The sequence below is a fragment of the Cucumis sativus genome, chromosome 5, assembly GCF_000004075.3.
Source record: "Cucumis sativus cultivar 9930 chromosome 5, Cucumber_9930_V3, whole genome shotgun sequence".
Taxonomy (NCBI): Eukaryota; Viridiplantae; Streptophyta; class Magnoliopsida; order Cucurbitales; family Cucurbitaceae; genus Cucumis; species Cucumis sativus.
Window position 1 is genome coordinate 30651824 of NC_026659.2, and position 22406 is coordinate 30674229.

The 22406-nt window shown below is 38.3% G+C and overlaps 1 protein-coding gene across 2 annotated transcripts; it reads left to right on the forward strand.

Annotated features, from left to right (window-relative positions):
• Positions 1-954: 954 nt before the first annotated feature.
• Positions 955-22142, forward strand: LOC101217278 (auxin transport protein BIG). Of its 2 annotated transcripts, XM_004141547.3 has the most exons (14): positions 955-1346; positions 1756-1862; positions 4148-4316; positions 4418-10515; positions 11071-11688; positions 11774-11954; positions 12247-12481; positions 12569-17122; positions 17199-17421; positions 17668-18060; positions 18243-18386; positions 18961-19986; positions 20472-20972; positions 21120-22142. In XM_004141547.3, exons 1-14 carry the CDS (start codon positions 1061-1063, stop codon positions 21957-21959), a joined length of 15375 nt encoding a protein of 5124 aa, XP_004141595.1. In that variant the 5' UTR covers positions 955-1060; the 3' UTR covers positions 21960-22142. The 2 variants fall into 2 exon arrangements, with proteins under 2 accessions (XP_004141595.1, XP_011656018.1); XM_011657716.2 differs by lacking the exon at positions 1756-1862 and having other exon boundaries at positions 1021-1346.
• The last annotated feature ends 264 nt before the right edge of the window (positions 22143-22406 follow it).

Sequence of the window (22406 nt, forward strand, 5' to 3'; positions counted from 1 at the left end):
TAAGGTTGTTTTTAGATAGTGCAAAATGAATCAAAGTGTTTATAAATATAACAAAATATCATTAATAAACAAATATTAATATATCAATATCATCTAACACTAACAGATATAAATAGACGTTATGTTATGGTCCATCACTGCCAAACTACCAATAATTTTTTATTAGAAAAATTATTTTAAATAACAAATTTTTAAAAGAGACATTTTTAAAAATAACAAAATAAGTTAAAATATTTACCAGCTAAGCAAAATTTTAGATTCTGTCACTATAACATATCAATCACTATCATGTTGTAAACATTTTGAAAAATCTACCGCTTTTAAAATATATTTACAAAATAAAAAAATACGATTAATTTTCATAAATATACAAAATATTTATCGTGCTTATAAGAAAAAGTACTATAATTAAATATTTAAGGATGTTTAAGGATGACTCTCTCTTTTCCTACCGTTATTTGGTTGTTACAAATCTAAATGATATATTTTTTTAAAATTGTTATATATAGTCTAAATACTTTATTTGTAGGATTAACGTCTCGTTATCGTATGTATGATATCATTAATTTTGATATGTATCATCAACTGTTTTTGTTATTGGATGCAATAATTTTGATATGTATCATCAACTGTTTTTGTTATTGGATGCAATTTCTGATTTATTTCGTTAAATTTGAGAATAGGTTGTTAAATTATAATAAATTTCTCATATTTTTGTTGATTGGGGTTTAAAATTTTAATTAAGAAAAAGAAAAGAAAGCATAAGTAAGTGCAAAAACACGTCGATAGAATATTTTGATTTTACCTTTTTTCTCAATCCACCGCCTCAGCGGCACATCTTTTTCTCACACTTCTTTCATTTACTTTGGACATTTTTTTTTTGTTAATTATAAACCCCCTCTACTTTTTTATTCACTCACAAAACCCCCCTCTCTTTTATTACTATTTATAACAATTAAACCACATCCCTCATTTCTTTTCTTTCTTTCTTCTTCCTTTCTTCTTCTTCTTCTCCAAGTTTTTTCACTCCTGATCGTTCTGGTCCCCGGCGTCACCGCTCATGGCGGACCAAAGTTTCGTCAAGCTCTTAGACACTATCTTCCTTGACGATTCCACCACCACCGCCAATACCAAGAAACCTTTCTCTTCCTCCGATCTCCTTCACCTTCTTCGTTCCGATGATTCTTCTATCAAACTCGGCCTTCCTCAATTCTATTCGATTCTCCAACTCGGCCTTCGGGACCTTGGTCACCGTAACTTTGCTTTTCAATCATGGACCGATCCTCAGATCCAAGCTGTGTGTTCAATTGCTTATGCAATTGCTTCTGCTTCTCGATCCCTCACTGGTATGTTAATGCTTTGCTTTACTTCCGAGCTTTGGTTTCTTTTCGACGCGTTTTATTTCTCATTTCTGAAAACTTTTTTACGTGCTTAAACGTAGTGTCTTGAATGTTTTGATCCGTTGAGGACTGGAAACTCTCAGTTGGAATAGAATTTAAGTGTTTCTAACTCTAAACATTTTTTGTTTTTTTTTAAAGAAATGAATTTACGAATTGTAAATTGTGTAAGTGATTTGCTTCTATATGAGCTTCAAATTTAATTAAAATTGAATTTCGGCTTTGCTTCTTGATTCTTGGACTTTCTTCTTCTTCTTCTTCTTCAACATTTCTTTATTTTCTCGGGAAATGGATTTCGGTTGGTGATATGGTGGTATTCAATTGATGCATGTTGTCTTTGGTGCATTTGCCTCGACAGTGGATCAAGCTGAAGCTATAGTTGTTGCGGTTATTAAAAAATCACTCGAGTTCGTTTTCTGTTACTTGGAGAAATCAGAGTTTAAGTGCGATGACTTTAGTATTCAGGTTTGTTGCTTCTTGGTAGTTTCTAAATTATGTGGGAGGGACGGGTTCATCATTGGTTTCTTTTACCTCACCTCATAAAAGTGTTCTGTAGGAGACCTAATTTTTTCTCTGTGGAATTAAATCTTGAGCCATGGTTTATTTGTGCTTAAGATGTATTGTCAAATCGTATCTGCTTCGTATTTTTAGCCTTCACTATTATATAAAAGTATTTACTTTATTGTCACTTCACTTCATTTTCCTTTACTACACTTCTTGTGTGTCAAATTTTCATTTCATATCCTATTGACAGAATTTTGTTACGTATTCTCGCGTTGAACCGAGTCAGGATATTACAATGTTCTTCTTAATGTCATACTTCTTAGTCTTGATGAAGCTCGTTATTTATTTATTTATTTATTATTATTGTTATTATTAGTTCAAATCATAGGCTTTGTTTTGGTTACTGTGCCTATTTAGTCTTGAACTTCTTAAAGTAGGTAGTGAGATTTAAATTAGGCTTATTTTTAGTCCCTACCAGTAAATACTGGTTGTGGAAATGTTTGTGTTACTCCATTAGATAAAATATGGAGAAGGTGTTCTCATACGGCATTCGATTGGATGCATTACAAACGAATGGTTAGGTACAAGGTAAGAGGCACAGAAACTGACACGCAACACGAATACAACACAACACCAACAGCAATTTACAAAAAAGTAGGACGCATTCTTGAGAGTGAAGTGTGCTAGTATGGAGAAATTTTGTAAAAATTGGGCTGAATAGTTACTTTTAATCAGCTTAAAATGCCTTTCTAAATGGGCTGCCGATAGTGGGTCTTGTTGCTCTATTTTCTTGAAAAAAATTTGTGCATATGGAGTGTCCTTGGTGTGCCTTGACATGTTGGAAAGCAGGAAAATAATAATAAAACAATGGACACGCCAAGTGCCGTGTCAGTGTCCAACACCAACACTTTGCCAGTTTTGAAGTGTCGGTGCTTTATAGGATACAAGAATTAGTTGTGGGGTTAGACGACTCGGTTGGACGGGTTAGAATTAAGTCTAAGTGTAATCGCATCAAACTCACTGCCAATTTACTATCTCATGAAAAGTTTTATCTGATTGGATTAACCTTAGACAGTTTACAACAAGAACTAAAAAGGACTATACTTCAAAGTCTCGAGATATAATTTAGACTTTTTAATTTTCAGGTCATTTTCTTTTAAATGGGTTTGCTTTAATTAGGCACAAGCACACAATGTTCGAAGTACAATAATGAAATTTACTATTTGTCATCATTACCATCATTATATATATATTTTTAACATACTAGCTCTCTAACCTTATATGCATGAGAAAACTTTGTATTATGGGTAGAATGTGTTTTATTTTAACTTATTCAGCTGACCTTTCTGGGGTATGGGAGGAAAAACCATCTGTATTTGGAGGATTTAAGTTCTATCGATCATAGGATTTCTAAGCAATGTTGACAGAGATCTCAATGGATATGTGGATGTCGGTGTTTTTTCCTCCCATACCCCAGAAATCCTATGATCATTTGAACGGTGGAAGTTGAGTAAAAGCATTTGAACGGTGGAAGTTGGCACAAATGATTTGATTTAATTAATGGAACAGTTAAAAGCACTCACTTCAATGACCAACTAAGTACCCAAACACCCCCTAAATGCATCCATGATCCATGAATGTGAAATTATATCAATGCAAAATTACAAAAATCAGATAACAAATTGTACAGAAGAATTAAAGAAAGAGGGGACAATGAAAATAAAGAGAGAGAAAGAGAGGGAGAGAGAATATAGATATAAAGAGAAAGGGAACAAGTGAGAGGGGAAAATTTATATTAGAAAAATGTACTTTAATAGCTATATTTGAGGTATAAGTAGGAGCTAGTCTTACCTTCAAAAAGTTGGTTGATGTACGTTGGCAACGAGACAGTGACTTGAGTACTTAGAAAACAGGAAACTGGTATCAAGTTTGAGATGATGTAGTAGTAACTGAACTTTATTGTTTCTTTATTTTTATTTTTCTAATATCAATTTCTTCCCCATCACAATCAACATTCTGTTGATATTTTCATGGCATTGTTCACATATATTATTAACCATGTTGATTTATGGAGGTTTACTTCATATTCATTAGGAGCATTAATTTTATGATTAATGTTACCAATCAGCAAATTTATCCTTTTTAGAGTTGGTTTTTGATGTTCTCATTATTTCTTGATATTTCAACTTACATGTGTGTGTATATATATTTGTACTATATCAAGTACCCTTTGGTATCTTCTGCAGAATAATATGTTAATGATTCTGGAGACAATTTTGGTTGATGGAATGGATAAAGTATCAGATTGTGCACAGCATTGCGCCAAGAAAGATCTTATAGACTTGTTAAAATCTTTTGGTGGAGACTTTGATGCTACCATTGAGTTCAATAATACCGTTGAATGTGGTTTTACAGGTGCCAGTTAAAAATTTAATGACTTAATTCTAAATGCCTTTTGCATTAGTAATGTTTTTATCTCAATAAAGTTGCATTTGTTTTTTATTGTATTGTTTTAGGTGTTTGTTGCTCCAGAGAAGAAAAGCAAGTAGGTAGGCTTTTAATGACAATAGCTGCTGAATGCGAGCAAGCTGATAATCTGACCTCTGAACCTGGATTTAGTGAACCTACATTCCTTGAAAATATGAACAAGTTGATTTTCCTTTGCCAACATTGGGCAGTGACCCATTTGGCATGCATTCAACGTTTGATTTTGATCTGCAAAGATTTGGTAGTACTCCCAGATGCACTTGATGAGAAGACAGGAAGTACAATTTTTCGGAAGAGACTGTCATGTAGTTTGAGGATATTAAAGCTTCTTGCTGACCTCTCGAAGAAATTTCCATATATTGAATATGATGCTAAACTGATGCAGGCATTTGCGTTGCTTGCCAACTCATTGCCTTGCTTGTTTGGACTATGTTTTGAGTTTGCAAATAGTCATGCTACAGGCGAGAGCAGTTTTGAGAACACCATTCTGTTACTCTTGGAAGAATTTTTGGAGCTAGTTCAGATTGTATTTCGCAACATCTACGTTTGTGTGAACATCCAAACATGTATAGTGGCTTCCATATTGGATAATTTGAGTTCTTCAGTTTGGCGCTATGATGCATCTACTGCAAACCTGAAGCCTCCCCTGGTTTACTTTCCTCGAGGTGTAATGGTTATAATTAAACTCATTCAAGATCTTAAGGGGCATAAATATCATGCTTTCAGTTTTAAAGATCTTGAAATGCATCACACGAGCACTCTTACTGATTTATCAGTGGACTTACCTAAATGCCATGCTCGTTTGGAGGCTGTTCCTTTGCATAAGAATTATACAGTAGAAGAAATTTTGAGAATGATATTTCCTCCGTCAAGACAGTGGATGGATGATTTGATGCATCTTCTCTTCTTTCTTTATTCTGAAGGAATGAGATTAAGACCAAAAATAGAGCGATCATTATCCAGTATGAAGAGCAGTAGTACGGTTGAACAAGAAGCTGCTGTATGTCATGAAGATGAAGCACTATTTGGGGACCTCTTCTCTGAGAGTGGCCGCTCTGTTGGATCTGTAGATGGATATGATTTGCAACATCTTGCTGTCAACTCTACCTCTAGTTTTTGCAATTTGCTTCTCCAAGCTGCTAAAGAACTATTGAGCTTTATCAAGCTATGTATCTTCTCTCCTGAATGGAATGCATCTGTTTTTGATGATGGTTGCAACAAACTTAATCAGAACCATATTGATATATTACTTTCCTTACTAAACTGTGAGGGATGCTGTTCTGATGACAAGTCTTCTGCTAGTTGTCTACCTGCACACGATGAGAGGAAATCTGGCCACATCCATGAAATTTGTTACAGGTTATTGCATGGTCTTCTCACAAGACATGCATTGCCAGATTCGCTTGAAGAGTACCTTGTGAAGAAAATTTTGAATGCTGAAAATGGAAACTCCGTTTACAATGATCAGACCCTAAGCTTACTGGCTCACACCCTTTTCCGTAGAACTGGTGTTGCTGGGACACAGTTGAGGACCCAAATATACAGGCAATTTGTGGAATTTATCATTGAGAAGTCTAAAACTATTTCCTTACAATATTCCAGCCTCCAGGAATTTATGGGGACTCTTCCCTCGGTCTTTCACATTGAAATTCTTCTGGTGGCATTTCATTTATCTTCTGAAGGAGAAAAGAGAGAAATTTCGAGCTTAATCTTTTCTTCCATTAGGGCGATTGATGCTCCATCCACATTTTCTAACTGTACGGAATTGTCAATGTGGGGTTTATTGGTTTCAAGGTTGATTGTAGTACTTCGACACATTATTTTTCACCCTCATACATGTTCCTCTTCATTGCTTTTTGATTTTCGCTCCAAGTTGAGGGATGCTCCTGCATTTTCTTCTCATTTGCCTTACACAGTGAATGATCATTTATCGTCTTGGGGAGCAAGTGTTGCTAAGAATATAATTGGTTCATCCATGGAATCCAAGCCCTTCCTAAATAGCTTGATCAACCAGTTGATTGATATTTCTTCATTTCCTGCTTCACTACGCCAGCATGATTTAACAATAGAATGTCCATGGTTTAATCCCAGTGATATCTTTTCAACATTCTCATGGATTTTGGGGTTCTGGAATGGTAAACAAGCTCTTACGGTTGAAGACCTCATCATTGAAAGATACATTTTTGTTCTCTGCTGGGATTTTCCTTCCGCAAATGCTTTATCACGTGGAGGCCCATTATGGAGTGACCCAGACGCACTGGACATTTCTAAGACCACATGCTTCTTTTACTTCAGTTATTTACTTCTAGATCATGGTAGTGTTATTGGCGAACACATGAAATTTTCTCGAGTTGTGATTGGTTTGCTTCAGCGTTTGCATGGTGGGAGTGTCCTGGAGGACTTCAAAGCTTTGGGCTGGAATTTTTTAAGAAATGGAACATGGCTATCACTGATTCTTTCCTTCCTCAGTGTTGGGATATCGAGATACTGCAGTAAGAATACTATTCCTACAGTGGGTTCCTTCTTGACAGATACCACAGTTACTGATAGTGAGCAGGCCAATTTTGCTGAAAGCTTAATTTCCTCAGTGATTACTGAGAGCCAAGTTCCAATTTTAATCAGGGAGTTGTCATCTGTATTGAGCATGTATTTACGAGTTTATCAGAAAGCTTATGTTGCCACTCTTAGTAGTAGTAATGATCATGCTACCGAGTTTTCCCCTCTCTTGCTCTTTAAACATTCGGAGTTTGATAAATGTGTCCAGAACAAGACCCTTGAGAACTATGGGACAACATCTTGCTCATTAGAATCTGTTCTTAACCTCATGTCTAGGTTGGACGAAATAGTAGACAAAAGAACTCTTGGGTTCTCATCAAGGGTTTGTTGGGAATCGATGTTTCATGGTTTTCCCTCTCATTTGGAAACTTCTAGTGGAATTCTACTTTCTTGTGTCCTTAACATAGGAAGGATTATTTCTGTTTTAGCTGGGCTGCTGAGATTAGTAGATGTTAAACGTAGTGTCATTTTGGAGACTGAGGTAACTCGTGGGATTCTTGATGCAGTGATGACTGTAAAATTTGATAAGACCTTTGAAAGTGTTCATGGCCTATGTGATGGTATATATAAAAGTTTAAATGTGGAATTGGATGGATGTTCTTATGGGGTTCTGTTTTTGTTGAAACAGCTTGAGGAGTACTTAAGACACATTAATATGAGGGGGGTGAGTGATAGCACTATTCATGAATTGGTAATTGTTAAGGTTATAGATATCATGGACAGCCTCCGGAAAGATGTTTCAAAGTCTTCTGTTTTCCAATTCTATCTTGGCTCTGCAGATGTGCCGGAGCAGGTTAGAGAGCTTTATGCATTTCAACATGGTAATTTGTTGGTTCTTCTAGACTCCTTAGACAATTGTTTCTCCGAACTGGTTAACTTGAAGGTTCTTGGTTTCTTTGTGGACCTCTTGTCTGGAGAGCCATGCCGTAAACTTAAACAGGAAGTTCAGAATAAATTCCTTCAGATGGATTTGCCTAGCCTATCAAAATGGTTGGAGAAGAGGATTTTTGGTTTAGTGGCCGAAGATTCAAGCGGAGTGAATGTGAAAGGTTCTTCTATTTCTCTTAGAGAATCATCCATGAATTTTGTATTTTGTCTCATTTCATCTCCCACAGAACCTCTGGCGCTTCAATTGCAGAGTCACATTTTTGAGGCTGCACTAGTATCACTTGACATGGCTTTTATGCGATTTGATATCAGTGTTTCCAAGTCCTATTTCCATTTTGTTGTTCAGCTATTGAAAGGGGACAAATCAATGAAATTACTTTTGGAGAGGATTCTCATATTGATGGAGAAATTGGCTAACGATGAGCGTCTGCTTCCAGGGATGAAGTTCCTCTTCAATTTTCTGGAAATGATTTTGATTGAGAGTGGATCTGGTAAGAATGTTTTTGAGAGAACCGCTGGCAAGCCCCTGTCAAGGTATGCACCTGAAGTTGGACCTCTTTCTTCTAAGTCGGTGGGACCTAGGAAAAATTCGGAGACATTGGTTCTTTCTTCTAATCAAGAAGAGGGTCCTGCATCTTTTGACTGTGATGCAACTTCTGCTGAGGAAGATGAGGATGATGGAACTTCCGACGGTGAGGTAGCTAGTCTAGACAAGGATGAGGAGGAGGACACAAACAGTGAAAGGGCACTTGCTTCAAAAGTCTGCACATTTACATCCAGTGGTAGCAATTTCATGGAACAGCACTGGTACTTTTGTTATACATGTGACCTGACTGTCTCAAAGGGATGTTGTTCTGTGTGTGCAAAAGTCTGTCATCGTGGTCATCGTGTTGTTTATTCCCGGTCTAGTCGCTTCTTTTGTGACTGTGGTGCTGGGGGTGTTAGGGGCAGCAGTTGCCAGTGTTTGAAGCCTCGCAAGTTTACTGGACATGGCAGTGCCCCTGTACGTGGTGCCAGTAACTTCCAGTGCTTTTTACCTTTCTCTGAGGAGGGTGATCAACTCCCTGAAAGTGAATCTGATCTGGAAGACGATGTATCAGTTACAGACACAGATAAGTGTCTCAAACCCTCTGTTCCTATGGAGCTTCTAGATGGTGTTTCTGTTTTACTTGAGGAACTGAATGTTGAAGAAAGGATGCTCGAGCTTTGCTCCTGTTTATTGCCTACTATAACTAACCAAAGGGACCCGGACCTTTCGAAAGACAAGAAAATTATTCTGGGTAAAGACAAAGTGCTATCATATGGGCTTGATCTCTTGCAGTTGAAAAAGGCATATAAAGGTGGGTCTTTGGACCTTAAGATTAAGGCAGAATATGCAAATGCCAAGGAGCTCAAATCACATCTAGCCAGTGGATCCCTTGTGAAATCTTTGCTCAGCGTCAGCATCAGAGGCCGTCTTGCTGTTGGTGAAGGTGATAAAGTGTCTATTTTTGATGTCAGGCAGTTAATAGAACAGGCCACAGTTGCACCCATGACGGCTGACAAGACTAATGTTAAGCCTCTCTCCAAAAATGTTGTTCGTTTTGAAATTGTGCATCTTGCTTTTAATCCCACAGTGGAGAACTATCTTGCTGTGGCAGGCTATGAAGATTGCCAAGTCCTGACTTTGAACCACCGTGGTGAAGTTGTTGATCGTCTTGCTATTGAACTAGCTCTGCAAGGTGCTTATATTAAACGAATGGAATGGGTTCCAGGATCTCAAGTACAATTAATGGTAGTTACAAACAGGTTTGTCAAAATATATGATCTGTCGCTGGATAATATCAGTCCAATGCACTACTTCACGTTGCCAGATGACATGGTAGTTGATGCCACACTGTTCACAGCTTCACAGGGAAAGATGTTTCTCATTGTTCTTTCAGAAAATGGAAGGATATTCAGACTTGAGTTGTCAGTGCTGGGAAATATTGGAGCTACACCCTTGAAGGAGATCATTCACATTCAGGGCAGGGAAATGAGTGCAAAGGGATTATCATTATACTTTTCTTCATGTTACAAATTATTATTTCTTGCATATGCAGATGGCACCACGTTGGTTGGTCAGTTAAGCCCTGATGCAACAAAATTGACTGAGATATCGTTTATATATGAAGAGGAACAAGACAAGAAGCTCCGGCCTGCTGGATTACACCGTTGGAAGGAGCTGTTTGCTGGTAGTGGCTTATTTGTTTGCTTTTCAAGTGTCAAATCAAATTCAGCCTTGGCTGTATCTATGGGGGCTCATGAGATTTATGCTCAAAACTTGAGACATGCGGGGGGTTCATCTTTGCCATTAGTTGGCATAACTGCATATAAGCCTTTATCCAAAGATAAAATACATTGTCTTGTACTTCACGATGATGGTAGCCTTCAAATATACACACACACTGCTGTTGGAGTGGATGCCAGTGCAAACGCAACTGCAGAAAAAATCAAGAAGTTGGGTTCTGGCATTCTCAATAACAAGGTGTATGCCAGTACAAATCCAGAATTTGCACTTGACTTTTTTGAGAAGACTGTTTGCATCACCGCAGATGTGAGATTGGGAGGCGACACTATTCGAAATGGTGATTTCGAAGGAGCGAAACAGAGTTTAGCATCCGAGGATGGTTTTCTTGAGAGTCCCAGTTCTTCAGGTTTCAAGGTATTGTATGTTTCACGTTCACCTTGCACATAATTATGCATTTCAATGCTTACTTGGTTATTTTAAACTTTGATTGATATAACATAGAGTATCATGATGTGTTTTTTTCTGTTGCCGTGGTATCTTATTATTTGAAGTGGTTAAATAGTTCTCTAAAAAAAAGAAGTGGCTAAATAGTCAAATGACTTTTAGCCCAAATACTCGTGGTTGATTTAAGAAACCCCTTCAATTCATCCTAGCCAACCCGAAGCTGCATAATAACACAACTGTCTCACCAATGAAAAGGGAAGCACTTTTGATAGATTGTTTCGAACGTGTTATATTTCTTGCTATGACTCTGCAATTGTACATCTTTCTATAGCTCATATAGTTTATCCTCTCTTCTGACCGATTGGATAAGTCTTTTGTAACTCCTTTGGTTTCAGGGTAATTGCCCTTTTGTAAATTTAATACATCAATACAGTTTGTTTCTTATTAGAAAAAAAAACGTAAATTAGTAATTTCTGTCTCTGATTGAAGCCTGGTCTAACTACAAACTGTTCTTTTCCTGCTCAGATCACTGTCTCTAATTCCAACCCTGATATTGTTATGGTTGGATTCCGCATCCATGTTGGTAATACATCTGCGAACCATATACCTTCAGAGATAACTATTTTCCAGAGAGTCATAAAATTAGACGAGGGCATGCGATCATGGTATGATATACCATTTACTGTAGCTGAGTCTCTTCTTGCTGATGAAGAATTCTCTGTAACTGTTGGGCCAGCATTCAATGGTACTGCACTTCCTAGGATAGACTCTCTTGAAGTGTATGGTCGAGGAAAAGATGAATTTGGTTGGAAAGAAAAATTGGATGCTGTTCTTGACATGGAGGCACGTGCACTTGGTTCCAACTCCTTACTTGCCAGATCTGGAAAAAAGAGGCGATCCATTCAATGTGCTCCTATTCAGCAGCAGGTCTTAGCAGATGGGCTGAAGGTCTTGTCCAGTTATTATTTGCTTTGTAGACCACAAGGATGCCCAAAACTTGACGATGTGAATCAGGAGCTGACTAAATTGAAGTGCAAGCAGTTATTAGAAACAATATACGAAAGTGATCGGGAGCCCTTGTTGCAGTCTGCTGCTTGTCGTGTCCTGCAAGCCATCTTCCCGAAAAAAGAGATATACTACCAAGTAATCATTTAATTTGTGTGGTTTTACTCTTGTGTTGTGATAAATTCTTTTGAACTTACTCTTGAAATTTCCCCCTCATAATTAGGTGAAGGACACCATGCGTCTGGCTGGTGTGGTGAAATCAACATCAGTGCTTTCCACTAGGCTTGGAGTTGGAGGGGCTGCAGGAGGGTGGATTATTGAAGAATTTACTTCACAAATGCGTGCAGTTTCTAAGATTGCCCTGCATCGTAGATCGAATTTGGCTTGTTTTCTGGAAAGAAATGGTATTTGTACTTTTTTTAAAAACATGGTTAGAGTTTTTTGATAATTGTTTAAATTTTAGGTGTAAGAATTTTTTGTAAATATTTCATGTGAATAGTCAGCCAAAGTGGATTGTGAAGTGTGATGGATTACATTAGAGATTGTTATTATCTCCTTAAAATCAAAGGAAAGTAGATGGGTATAATATTTATGTGTATTGTTAAATTGTTCTTTAGGGCGTTAATTAGATAATCAGGTGTATGCTTGTCATGTATATTTTCTATGGTCGCTTGATGGTTAGAATCACTAATGTAGGTTCTCAAGTAGTGGATGGACTCATGCAAATTCTGTGGGGAATTTTGGACTTGGAGCAGCCAAACACTCAGACATTGAACAACATTGTTATTTCCTCTGTTGAACTTATTTATTGCTATGCTGAGTGTCTGGCATTGCATGGCCCAGACACTGGCAGGCGCTCTGTTGCACCTGCTGTTTTGTTATTTAAGAAACTTCTGTTTTCCTCCAGCGAGGCTGTTCAGGCGTCAAGCAGGTTTTGTCTTGTCAATTTTATTCTTATTTTCTGAAATTTTATTCTAATGTATTTACCTAAGATTCTATCCTTCCCTTTTCTTTTCAGCTTGGCTATATCTTCAAGGTTGCTTCAGGTTCCATTTCCAAAGCAAACAATGTTGGCTACTGATGATGGTGCTGATATTCCATTATCTGCACCTGTATCCACTGAAACGCCTGGGACCAATCCCCAGGTTGTGATTGAAGAAGATGCTATCGCTTCTTCTGTTCAATATTGTTGTGATGGTTGCTCCAAGGTTCCTATACTGAGGCGACGATGGCATTGCACAATTTGCCCTGATTTTGATTTATGTGAGTCATGTTATGAGGTACTTGATGCCGACAGGCTTCCTTCCCCTCATTCTAGAGATCATCTTATGACTGCCATCCCAATTGAAGTGGAATCGCTAGGAGATGGAAATGAATATCACTTTGCCACCGAAGATATCAACGATTCAAGCTTAACATCAGTAAAATCAGATATTGGTGTGAAGAATCCAGCATCATCAATTCATGTCTTGGAGCCAGCTGATTCTGGGGATTTTTCTGCCTCAGTGACTGATCCAGTTTCAATATCAGCTTCTAAACAAACCGTTAATTCCTTGCTTCTCTCTGAGCTCCTTGAACAGTTAAAAGGATGGATGGAGACAACTTCAGGTGTTCAGGCTGTTCCTGTTATGCAGCTTTTCTACAGATTATCATCCACTATGGGCGGACCTTTTATGAACAGTTTGAAATCCGAAAACTTGAACTTAGAAAGACTAATTAAATGGTTTTTGGATGAGATTAATCTCAACAAACCCTTTGAAGCAAAGACCCGTACCTCTTTTGGGGAAGTTGCAATCCTTGTTTTCATGTTCTTCACTTTGATGCTAAGAAACTGGCACCAACCTGGTAGTGATGGTACAGGTGCCAAATCTAGTACTACCGCAGATATGCATGACAAGAATTCAACCCAGGTTGCACCATCTACTTCATTGACTGCACAATCTTCGGTGGATGATCAAGGAAAAAATGATTTTACCTCACAACTACTTCGTGCTTGTAGCTCTATTAGGCAGCAATCTTTTGTTAATTATCTTATGGATGTGCTGCAGCAGCTAGTGCATGTCTTCAAGTCATCCACAATTGATTATGACAGTGGACATGGTTTTAATAATGGGTCTGGATGTGGAGCTCTGCTGACAGTTCGTAAGGATCTCCCTGCAGGGAATTTCTCTCCATTTTTTTCAGATTCTTATGCAAAAGCACACCGTACAGATCTTTTTATAGACTATCACAGGCTCTTGTTAGAAAATGCTTTTCGTCTTGTTTATACATTGGTTAGACCAGAAAAATATGACAAGACATTGGAGAAGGAGAAGGTTTATAAGATTTATAGCAGCAAGGATTTGAAGTTGGATGCCTATCAAGATGTTCTTTGCAGTTATATCAACAATCCTAATACTAGCTTTGTTAGAAGATATGCGAGAAGGCTTTTCCTACACATTTGTGGTAGCAAAAGTCACTACTACAGTATTCGAGACTCTTGGCAGTTTTCGACTGAAGTGAAGAAACTTTTCAAATATGTAAACAAGGTTGGTGGTTTTCAAAATCCTATGTCTTACGAAAGAAGCGTAAAGATAGTGAAATGCCTAACAACTATGGCTGAAGTAGCTGCTGCAAGGCCTCGAAATTGGCAGAAATATTGTTTACGACATGGGGATGTACTGCCATTTTTACTGAATGGAATTTTCTATTTTGGAGAAGAGTCTGTTATTCAGACTCTCAAACTCTTGAATCTCGCCTTCTATACTGGAAAGGACATTGGGCATTCTGCACAGAAATCTGAAGCAGGAGATACTGGGACAAGTACAAATAAATCTGGTACACAAACTGTGGATGTAAGAAAGAAAAAGAAAGGTGAAGATGGAAGTGATTCTGCGTTGGAGAAGTCCTATTTGGATATGGAGACCATGGTGAATATCTTTGTTGATAAGGGTAGTAATGTCTTGAGTCATTTCATTGATTGTTTTCTTCTTGAGTGGAATTCAAGCTCTGTTCGAGCAGAGGCCAAAGGTGTTGTTTGTGGTATTTGGCATCACGGAAAGCAGACATTTAAAGAAACTCTATTGATGGCTCTCTTGCAAAAGGTTAAAACTCTGCCTATGTATGGCCTGAACATTGCTGAATATACAGAACTGGTCACATGGTTGCTGGGAAAAGTTCCTGATGTTGGTTCTAAGCAGCAGAGTTCTGAACTTCTGGACCGATGCTTGACCTCTGATGTAATTCGATCAATTTATCAAACACTTCACTCACAGAATGAGCTGTTAGCTAATCATCCAAATTCACGCATATATAATACTTTAAGTGGTTTAGTTGAGTTTGATGGTTACTATCTAGAGAGTGAACCTTGCGCAGCTTGTAGTTCTCCTGAGGTGCCTTACAGCAGGATGAAACTTGAGTCTCTTAAATCTGAAACAAAATTCACTGACAACCGCATCATTGTCAAATGTACAGGGAGTTACACAATTCAAACTGTTATAATGAATGTTCATGATGCTCGGAAGTCCAAATCTGTGAAAGTTTTGAACCTATACTACAATAATCGGCCTGTAGCAGACTTATCAGAGTTGAAAAATAATTGGTCTTTGTGGAAGCGTGCCAAAAGTTGTCATCTTGCATTCAATCAGACTGAACTAAAAGTTGAGTTTCCCATTCCAATCACTGCATGTAATTTCATGATCGAGCTGGATTCTTTCTACGAAAATCTTCAAGCTTTGTCCCTTGAACCTTTGCAATGCCCTCGATGCAGTCGTCCAGTCACTGATAAGCACGGAATATGCAGCAATTGCCATGAAAATGCATATCAATGTAGGCAATGCCGGAACATAAATTATGAGAACCTGGACTCATTTTTATGCAACGAGTGTGGATACAGCAAGTATGGAAGATTTGAATTTAATTTTATGGCAAAGCCAAGTTTTACATTTGATAATATGGAGAACGATGAAGATATGAAGAGAGGTCTTACTGCAATAGAATCTGAATCAGAAAATGCACACAGGAGATATCAGCAACTCTTAGGCTACAAGAAACCCCTGCTAAAAATTGTTTCAAGCATTGGTGAGAATGAAATGGACTCACAACAGAAGGATTCTGTTCAGCAAATGATGGTCTCACTTCCAGGACCATCTTGCAAGATTAATCGTAAAATTGCTCTCCTTGGGGTTTTATATGGTGAAAAATGCAAAGCAGCCTTTGATTCTGTCAGTAAAAGCGTCCAGACACTTCAAGGTCTTCGTCGGGTTTTAATGACGTATTTGCACCAGAAACATACTGATGATGGATTTCCAGCTTCAAGATTCGTGATTTCTAGATCTCCTAATAACTGCTATGGTTGTGCGACTACATTTGTCACTCAATGTCTTGAGATATTGCAGGTATTATCAAAGCATCAGAGTTCGAAGAAGCAACTTGTTAGCCTGGGTATATTATCCGAGCTGTTTGAGAATAATATTCATCAAGGGCCCAAAACTGCAAGAATACAAGCTAGGGCAGTTCTTTGTTCTTTCTCCGAGGGTGATGTAAATGCAGTGAGTGGGCTGAATAATCTAATCCAAAAGAAAGTCATGTACTGCCTTGAACACCATCGTTCTATGGACATTGCACTGGCTACTCGAGAAGAGTTATCACTGCTCTCTGAAGTTTGTTCTTTGGCTGATGAGTTCTGGGAAGCTAGATTGCGAGTTGTTTTCCAGCTGTTATTTTCATCCATTAAGTCGGGCGCCAAACATCCAGCAATTGCTGAGCACATCATTCATCCATGTCTGAGGATCATATCTCAAGCCTGTACTCCTCCTAAATCTGAAACTGTAGACAAGGAGCAGAGGACGGGAAAATTGACGTCTGTTTCACAAAATAAGGATGAAAACGCCACAAATATATCTGGATCTTTCAGTGGACCTGTTATTGGGAACAAGTCTGCACCTGAATCACTTGAACATAATTGGGATTCTTCTCATAAGACTCAGGATATTCAATTGCTGAGTTATGCAGAGTGGGAAAAAGGAGCGTCATATCTTGACTTTGTTAGAAGGCAGTACAAGGTGTCTCAGGTCTTCAAAGGCACAGTACAAAGATCTCGAACACAAAAAGGCGATTATTTGTCCCTGAAGTATGCACTTAAGTGGAAGCGGTTTGTATGTAGAAGTGCTATAAGTGATTTGTCAGCTTTTGAGCTGGGTTCATGGGTTACAGAACTTGTGCTATGTGCCTGTTCCCAGTCTATAAGATCGGAGATGTGTATGCTGATAAGTTTGCTTTGTTCTCAAAGTTCATCAAGACGATTTCGACTATTGGATTTACTGGTGTCTCTGTTGCCAGCGACGCTTTCTGCTGGTGAGAGTGCTGCTGAGTATTTTGAATTACTTTTCAAGATGGTAGATTCAGAGGATGCACGCTTGTTTTTGACTGTTCGAGGGTGCTTACGTACAATTTGCCAATTAATTTCCCAAGAAGTGAGCAACGTTGAGTCTCTAGAGAGAAGCCTCCATATTGATATTTCACAGGGATTTATTCTTCACAAGCTAATAGAGCTCCTTGGGAAATTCTTAGAGATCCCTAACATTAGATCAAGGTATAACTTTTTCCTTAAGCAGCTGTTTTTTTAAACTATTTTTGTTTAAGCTCATATAATTTGTTCTTATTGTTAGATTCATGCGTGATAATCTACTCTCTGAAGTTCTTGAGGCTCTCATTGTGATTCGGGGTTTGGTAGTACAGAAAACAAAATTGATTAGCGATTGTAATCGGCTTTTGAAAGATCTCTTGGACAGCCTTCTGCTGGAAAGCAATGAAAACAAGAGGCAATTTATACGAGCCTGCATTTGTGGCTTGCAAAACCATGGAGAGGAAAGGAAAGGGCGGACTTGTTTGGTATGATTAATCTTGAAAACTGGTCAATCAATCAAGGGAAAATTTCTCCTATTTTGTTAGGAAATTATTAATATTACAGAAATAAAATGAAAACATTAGCATCTTCTCTGATTTATGCTGTACATACTCTAATAAACTATTGAGATATCACTTTCTAAACATATGCCCTTATTCTTTTTCGTTAAACTATTTTTCTGTTTGACGTGGAAAGTAGATTGGCAACTTACTTTGAAATATTATGTGCAGTTTATTCTGGAGCAGCTTTGCAATCTGATCTCTCCCTCAAAACCAGAGCCAGTGTACCTCTTGGTTCTAAACAAGGCACACACACAAGAAGAATTTATTAGAGGATCCATGACAAAGAATCCTTACTCCAGTGCTGAGATTGGTCCATTAATGCGCGATGTCAAAAATAAAATTTGTCACCAATTGGATTTACTTAGTTTTCTTGAAGATGATTACGGCATGGAGTTGCTAGTTGCTGGAAATATAATTTCTCTTGATCTGAGCATAGCACTGGTCTATGAGCAAGTGTGGAAGAAGTCTAACCAGTCTTCAAATGCCATATCTAATACTGCAATAATATCTACCACTGCTGCAAGAGACTCTCCTCCTATGACAGTGACTTACCGGCTTCAGGTTTGTTTAAATAATTCATGTCCAGCCTTTTTGGATAATGCTCAGGTGTCTTATTTCCTTGCTGTGGAATCCCTACATTTGAGTTTTATGTTGAAGAGTTCATGAAATATGAGATAGAGAAATTTGTTGGTGAGATTTGTAGTAATACCACTAATTTTCTTGGGATTGGATATTATATCCAGGGGCTAGATGGTGAAGCAACGGAACCTATGATTAAGGAATTGGAAGAGGACAGAGAGGAATCGCAAGATCCAGAATTGGAATTTGCTATAGCAGGTGCAGTTCGTGAGTATGGAGGACTGGAAATTTTATTGGGCATGATCCAGGTGTGTAAAGGAGACCTTTAATCATCGCTTTATTTTTGTTTTCATACCTTGTTCATCTTCTAGTTTTACCAACAAGTGGTGGAGCGATTTTTGTTTTAAAAAATATATTTACTGTAGTTCAGTTCTTTTGCATTCTAACTCTGTCAGTAAATCACGTATAATATAATATTTCAGCTGTGTTAGTTTTTGATAAATCATCTAATAGAAGCCTAGTCCAACCCTTCTTCTTACTATGTTCGTAAGACGACAATTTACTTGTTGAGTAAACACCTAACTGAACAACTATTTGAAAGTATATATTTGTGGGTTGTGGTTGCGGCTACTTTCAAGGTAGATCAAGATTTTGTTCAAACATTTACCATAAAATTAACAAGGGGGGTCAAATTAGTTTTTTCACTTGGAATGTTAAAATAAAACGTTGAAATCTAATAGAGGCGGTCTGTTCCATGTCAATTTCCTTTGTCAATTGTATGCCCACTTTTATGTCTAATTGGAGTTACGGACACCGTTTTTGGATTTAAAGTCTATCGAACCAATTTTCTTGGTCTTAATGTAAGTTCTTTATTTGAACCAGCGCATATGGGATAATTTCAAGTCAAACCAAGAGCAGTTGGTTGCAGTTCTTAATCTTCTTATGCATTGTTGCAAAATAAGAGAGAACAGGCGTGCTTTATTGAGGCTAGGAGCTCTCGGATTACTTCTAGAAACAGCAAGGCGTGCCTTCTCTGTGGATGCCATGGAGTCAGCCGAAGGTATTCTCTTGATTGTGGAGAGTCTAACAATTGAAGCGAATGAAAGTGAAAGTATTAGCATTGGACAAAGTGCTCTTACCGTCACCAGTGAACAAACTGGTACTGGTGAACAAGCCAAAAAAATTGTCCTCATGTTTTTGGAGAGATTATCTCATCCTTTTGGTTTTAAAAAATCAAACAAACAGCAGAGGAACACTGAAATGGTTGCTAGAATCTTGCCTTACTTGACCTATGGTGAACCTGCTGCCATGGATGCACTCATCCAACATTTCACTCCATATCTGAATGATTGGGATGAGTTTGACCGATTACAGAAACAGCATGAAGACAATCCAGATGATAAGAGCTTATCTGAGCAAGCTGCCAAGCAGAGATTTACAGTGGAAAATTTTGTTAGAGTCTCAGAGTCACTGAAGACAAGTTCATGTGGGGAGAGACTGAAGGACATTATTTTGGAAAAGGGCATTACTGGCCTTGCAATTAAGCATCTGAGAGATACTTTTGCAGTTGCAGGACAGACCGGTTTCAGATCTAGTGTAGAATGGGGATTTGCCTTGAAACGTCCTTCCATTCCCCTTATATTGTCTATGCTAAGGGGTCTGTCAATGGGGCATTTGGCTACACAGAGATGCATTGATGAAGGAAGGATCTTACCTGTGCTTCATGCACTGGAAAGAGTCCCGGGAGAAAATGAGATTGGGGCAAGGGCTGAAAACTTGTTAGATACCCTCTCTAATAAGGAGGGAAATGGAGATGGATTCTTGGAGGATAAAGTGCGAATGTTAAGGCATGCCACAAGGGATGAAATGAGGCGACTTGCTTTGAAGAACAGAGAAGATATGTTACAGGTGCTGTCTCATTTAACAATTGTTGGCCTAGTATTTTCTAATGCTTTTGCTTATGCTTGTATTTTCGTACAGTATTTGGTTAGCTTTAGGATTTTTTCTGCTAGAAATCACTATACAAATCAATTTCAAAATGAACTTCCTTTTTGCAATAGAATTTGAATCAGAACTCCGTTTCTTTTCGCAATAGAATTATCACTGGAATGCCAGAGCAAGTAATTTCTTTTAACATTTGTCTAAAAAATGTCGTGAACATTAAAAATATGAATTGGTAGCATGTTTTGGAGTGGGAAGTCTATGCATCATGAAATTTGCTATAGCTTGTCAGTATTTGGAAATGTGGTTGGGTAGGATTGATATATAATAAGAATAACTATTAAGGTCTTCCGATTCCATTATTTCTGCTGTTTTGTGATATACATTTATAATTTCCGTTGATTCTGATTCTAGAACTCAGTGGTGATAATTCATTTTTGGGGATAATGCAGAGACTAGGAATGCGTCAGGTGGCTTCAGACGGTGGTGAACGGATCATCGTCTCTAGACCAGCTCTTGAAGGACTGGAAGATGTAGAGGAAGAGGAAGATGGGTTGGCATGCATGGTGTGCAGAGAAGGGTATAGTTTGAGGCCTACTGACTTGCTGGGTGTATATTCATACAGCAAGAGGGTTAACCTTGGTGTTGGGACTTCAGGAAGTAGTCGTGGTGAGTGTGTTTATACAACCGTGAGTTATTTCAATATCATTCATTATCAGTGCCATCAAGAGGCCAAAAGAACAGATGCTGGTTTGAAAATCCCGAAGAAAGAATGGGAAGGAGCAACACTCAGGAACAACGAATCCCTTTGCAATTCCCTGTTCCCTGTCAGAGGTCCGTCCGTCCCGTTAGCACAGTATATTCGATATGTTGACCAGCATTGGGACAACCTAAATGCCCTTGGTCGTGCTGATGGAAACAGACTTCGGCTCTTGACATATGATATTGTTCTGGTATGGTTCTTGCCTGTTGTCTCAGTTTGTGAATTGTTTTCTTTCTTTTTTAATTCACTTGGAAACTTTTTCCTTTCCTTTATTAGCTTTTATCTGCCTTCCAATGATTTACAGTATCTGTTTTTCCTTCGTTTTTTTGTCATGTAGATGTTGGCTCGATTTGCTACCGGAGCATCATTCAGCGCTGAAAGCAGGGGTGGTGGTAGAGAAAGCAATTCCCGGTTCCTTCCTTTCATGATTCAAATGGCTCGTCACCTCCTGGATCAAGGAAGCCCATCTCAACGTTCTACAATGGCTAAATCTGTTTCGACCTACTTGTCCACGTCCACTGCAGATTCACGATCATTCTCTCCAGGGTTGCAACCGCCAGCCGCAACTGAGGAAACTGTTCAGTTCATGATGGTAAACTCGCTTCTTTCCGAGTCTTACGAATCTTGGTTGCTGCATCGCCGTTCATTCCTACAGCGTGGGATATTCCATGCATACATGCAACACACTCATAGCAGGTCGACCAGCCGTTCATCGGCAAGTTCAACTTCTAAAGTGGAATCAGGAAGTAGTAGCCCAAACACGGAAGTAGAAGACGCCAATGATTTACTGAATACTATTAGGCCAATGCTCGTCTACACTGGCCTGATTCAGCAACTGCAACATTTCTTCAAGGTAAAGAAACCGGCAAATACCGCATCTTCCTCAAAGGAAGGGACATCGACATCAACATCTGGCACCACAACAACCGGAACTGGAGAGGAAAGCGAGAGCCAAAGTCTAGAGGGTTGGGAAGTAGTGATGAAAGAGCGACTTAATAACGTAAGGGAAATGGTGGGATTCTCGAAGGAGTTGCTAACATGGCTGGAGGAAATGAACTCTGCCACTGATCTGCAGGAAGCATTTGACGTAATCGGAGTTTTAGCTGATGTATTATCTGGCGGAATTAGCCGCTGTGATGACTTTGTAAATGCCGCAATCAACACCGGAAAAGGCTAACGATAGCAAACAACTAGGGGGTGCTCTGGAGCTGAGGTTGAGCTTTTTTGTTACATGACGATGGGGAATATGGTATTTTTCATCTTTAGAGCATTTATGAACTTCTCCTTTGAAATATGAATCTTCATATACATTCAGCTCCCTTATAATCAAATATATGCCTATTTTTTTTACCCCCAAATATTTCTGGTGTGTTTTTGTGCCCAAATTTTGATACTCAAATCTTTAGGTTCCTCCACATTTTGCTAAATTGGAAGTCTCAATGTGTCACATTTTGGTCACTAGCATACATTTTTAAATCATTTTTTAGAAATGATATTTGAACTTTTTCTTCAATTAGAGTCTTGAGATGCCTGGATCATTTCAAAAAGAGTGGTTTATTATTTTCAAATGTAAATCTATAGAAATATGACCAACCTACCCAAAATCTTCACATCTAATTTATTT

Coding starts and splice junctions, on each gene's coding strand:
- LOC101217278 (XM_004141547.3), top strand. CDS start 1,061: ATGGCGGACCAAAGTTTCGTCAAGCTCTTAGACACTATCTTCCTTGAC. Junction 1,347..1,755: donor TGCTTCTCGATCCCTCACTG/GTATGTTAATGC, acceptor TTGCCTCGACAG/TGGATCAAGCTGAAGCTATA. Junction 19,987..20,471: donor ACAGAGAAGATATGTTACAG/GTGCTGTCTCAT, acceptor GGGATAATGCAG/AGACTAGGAATGCGTCAGGT.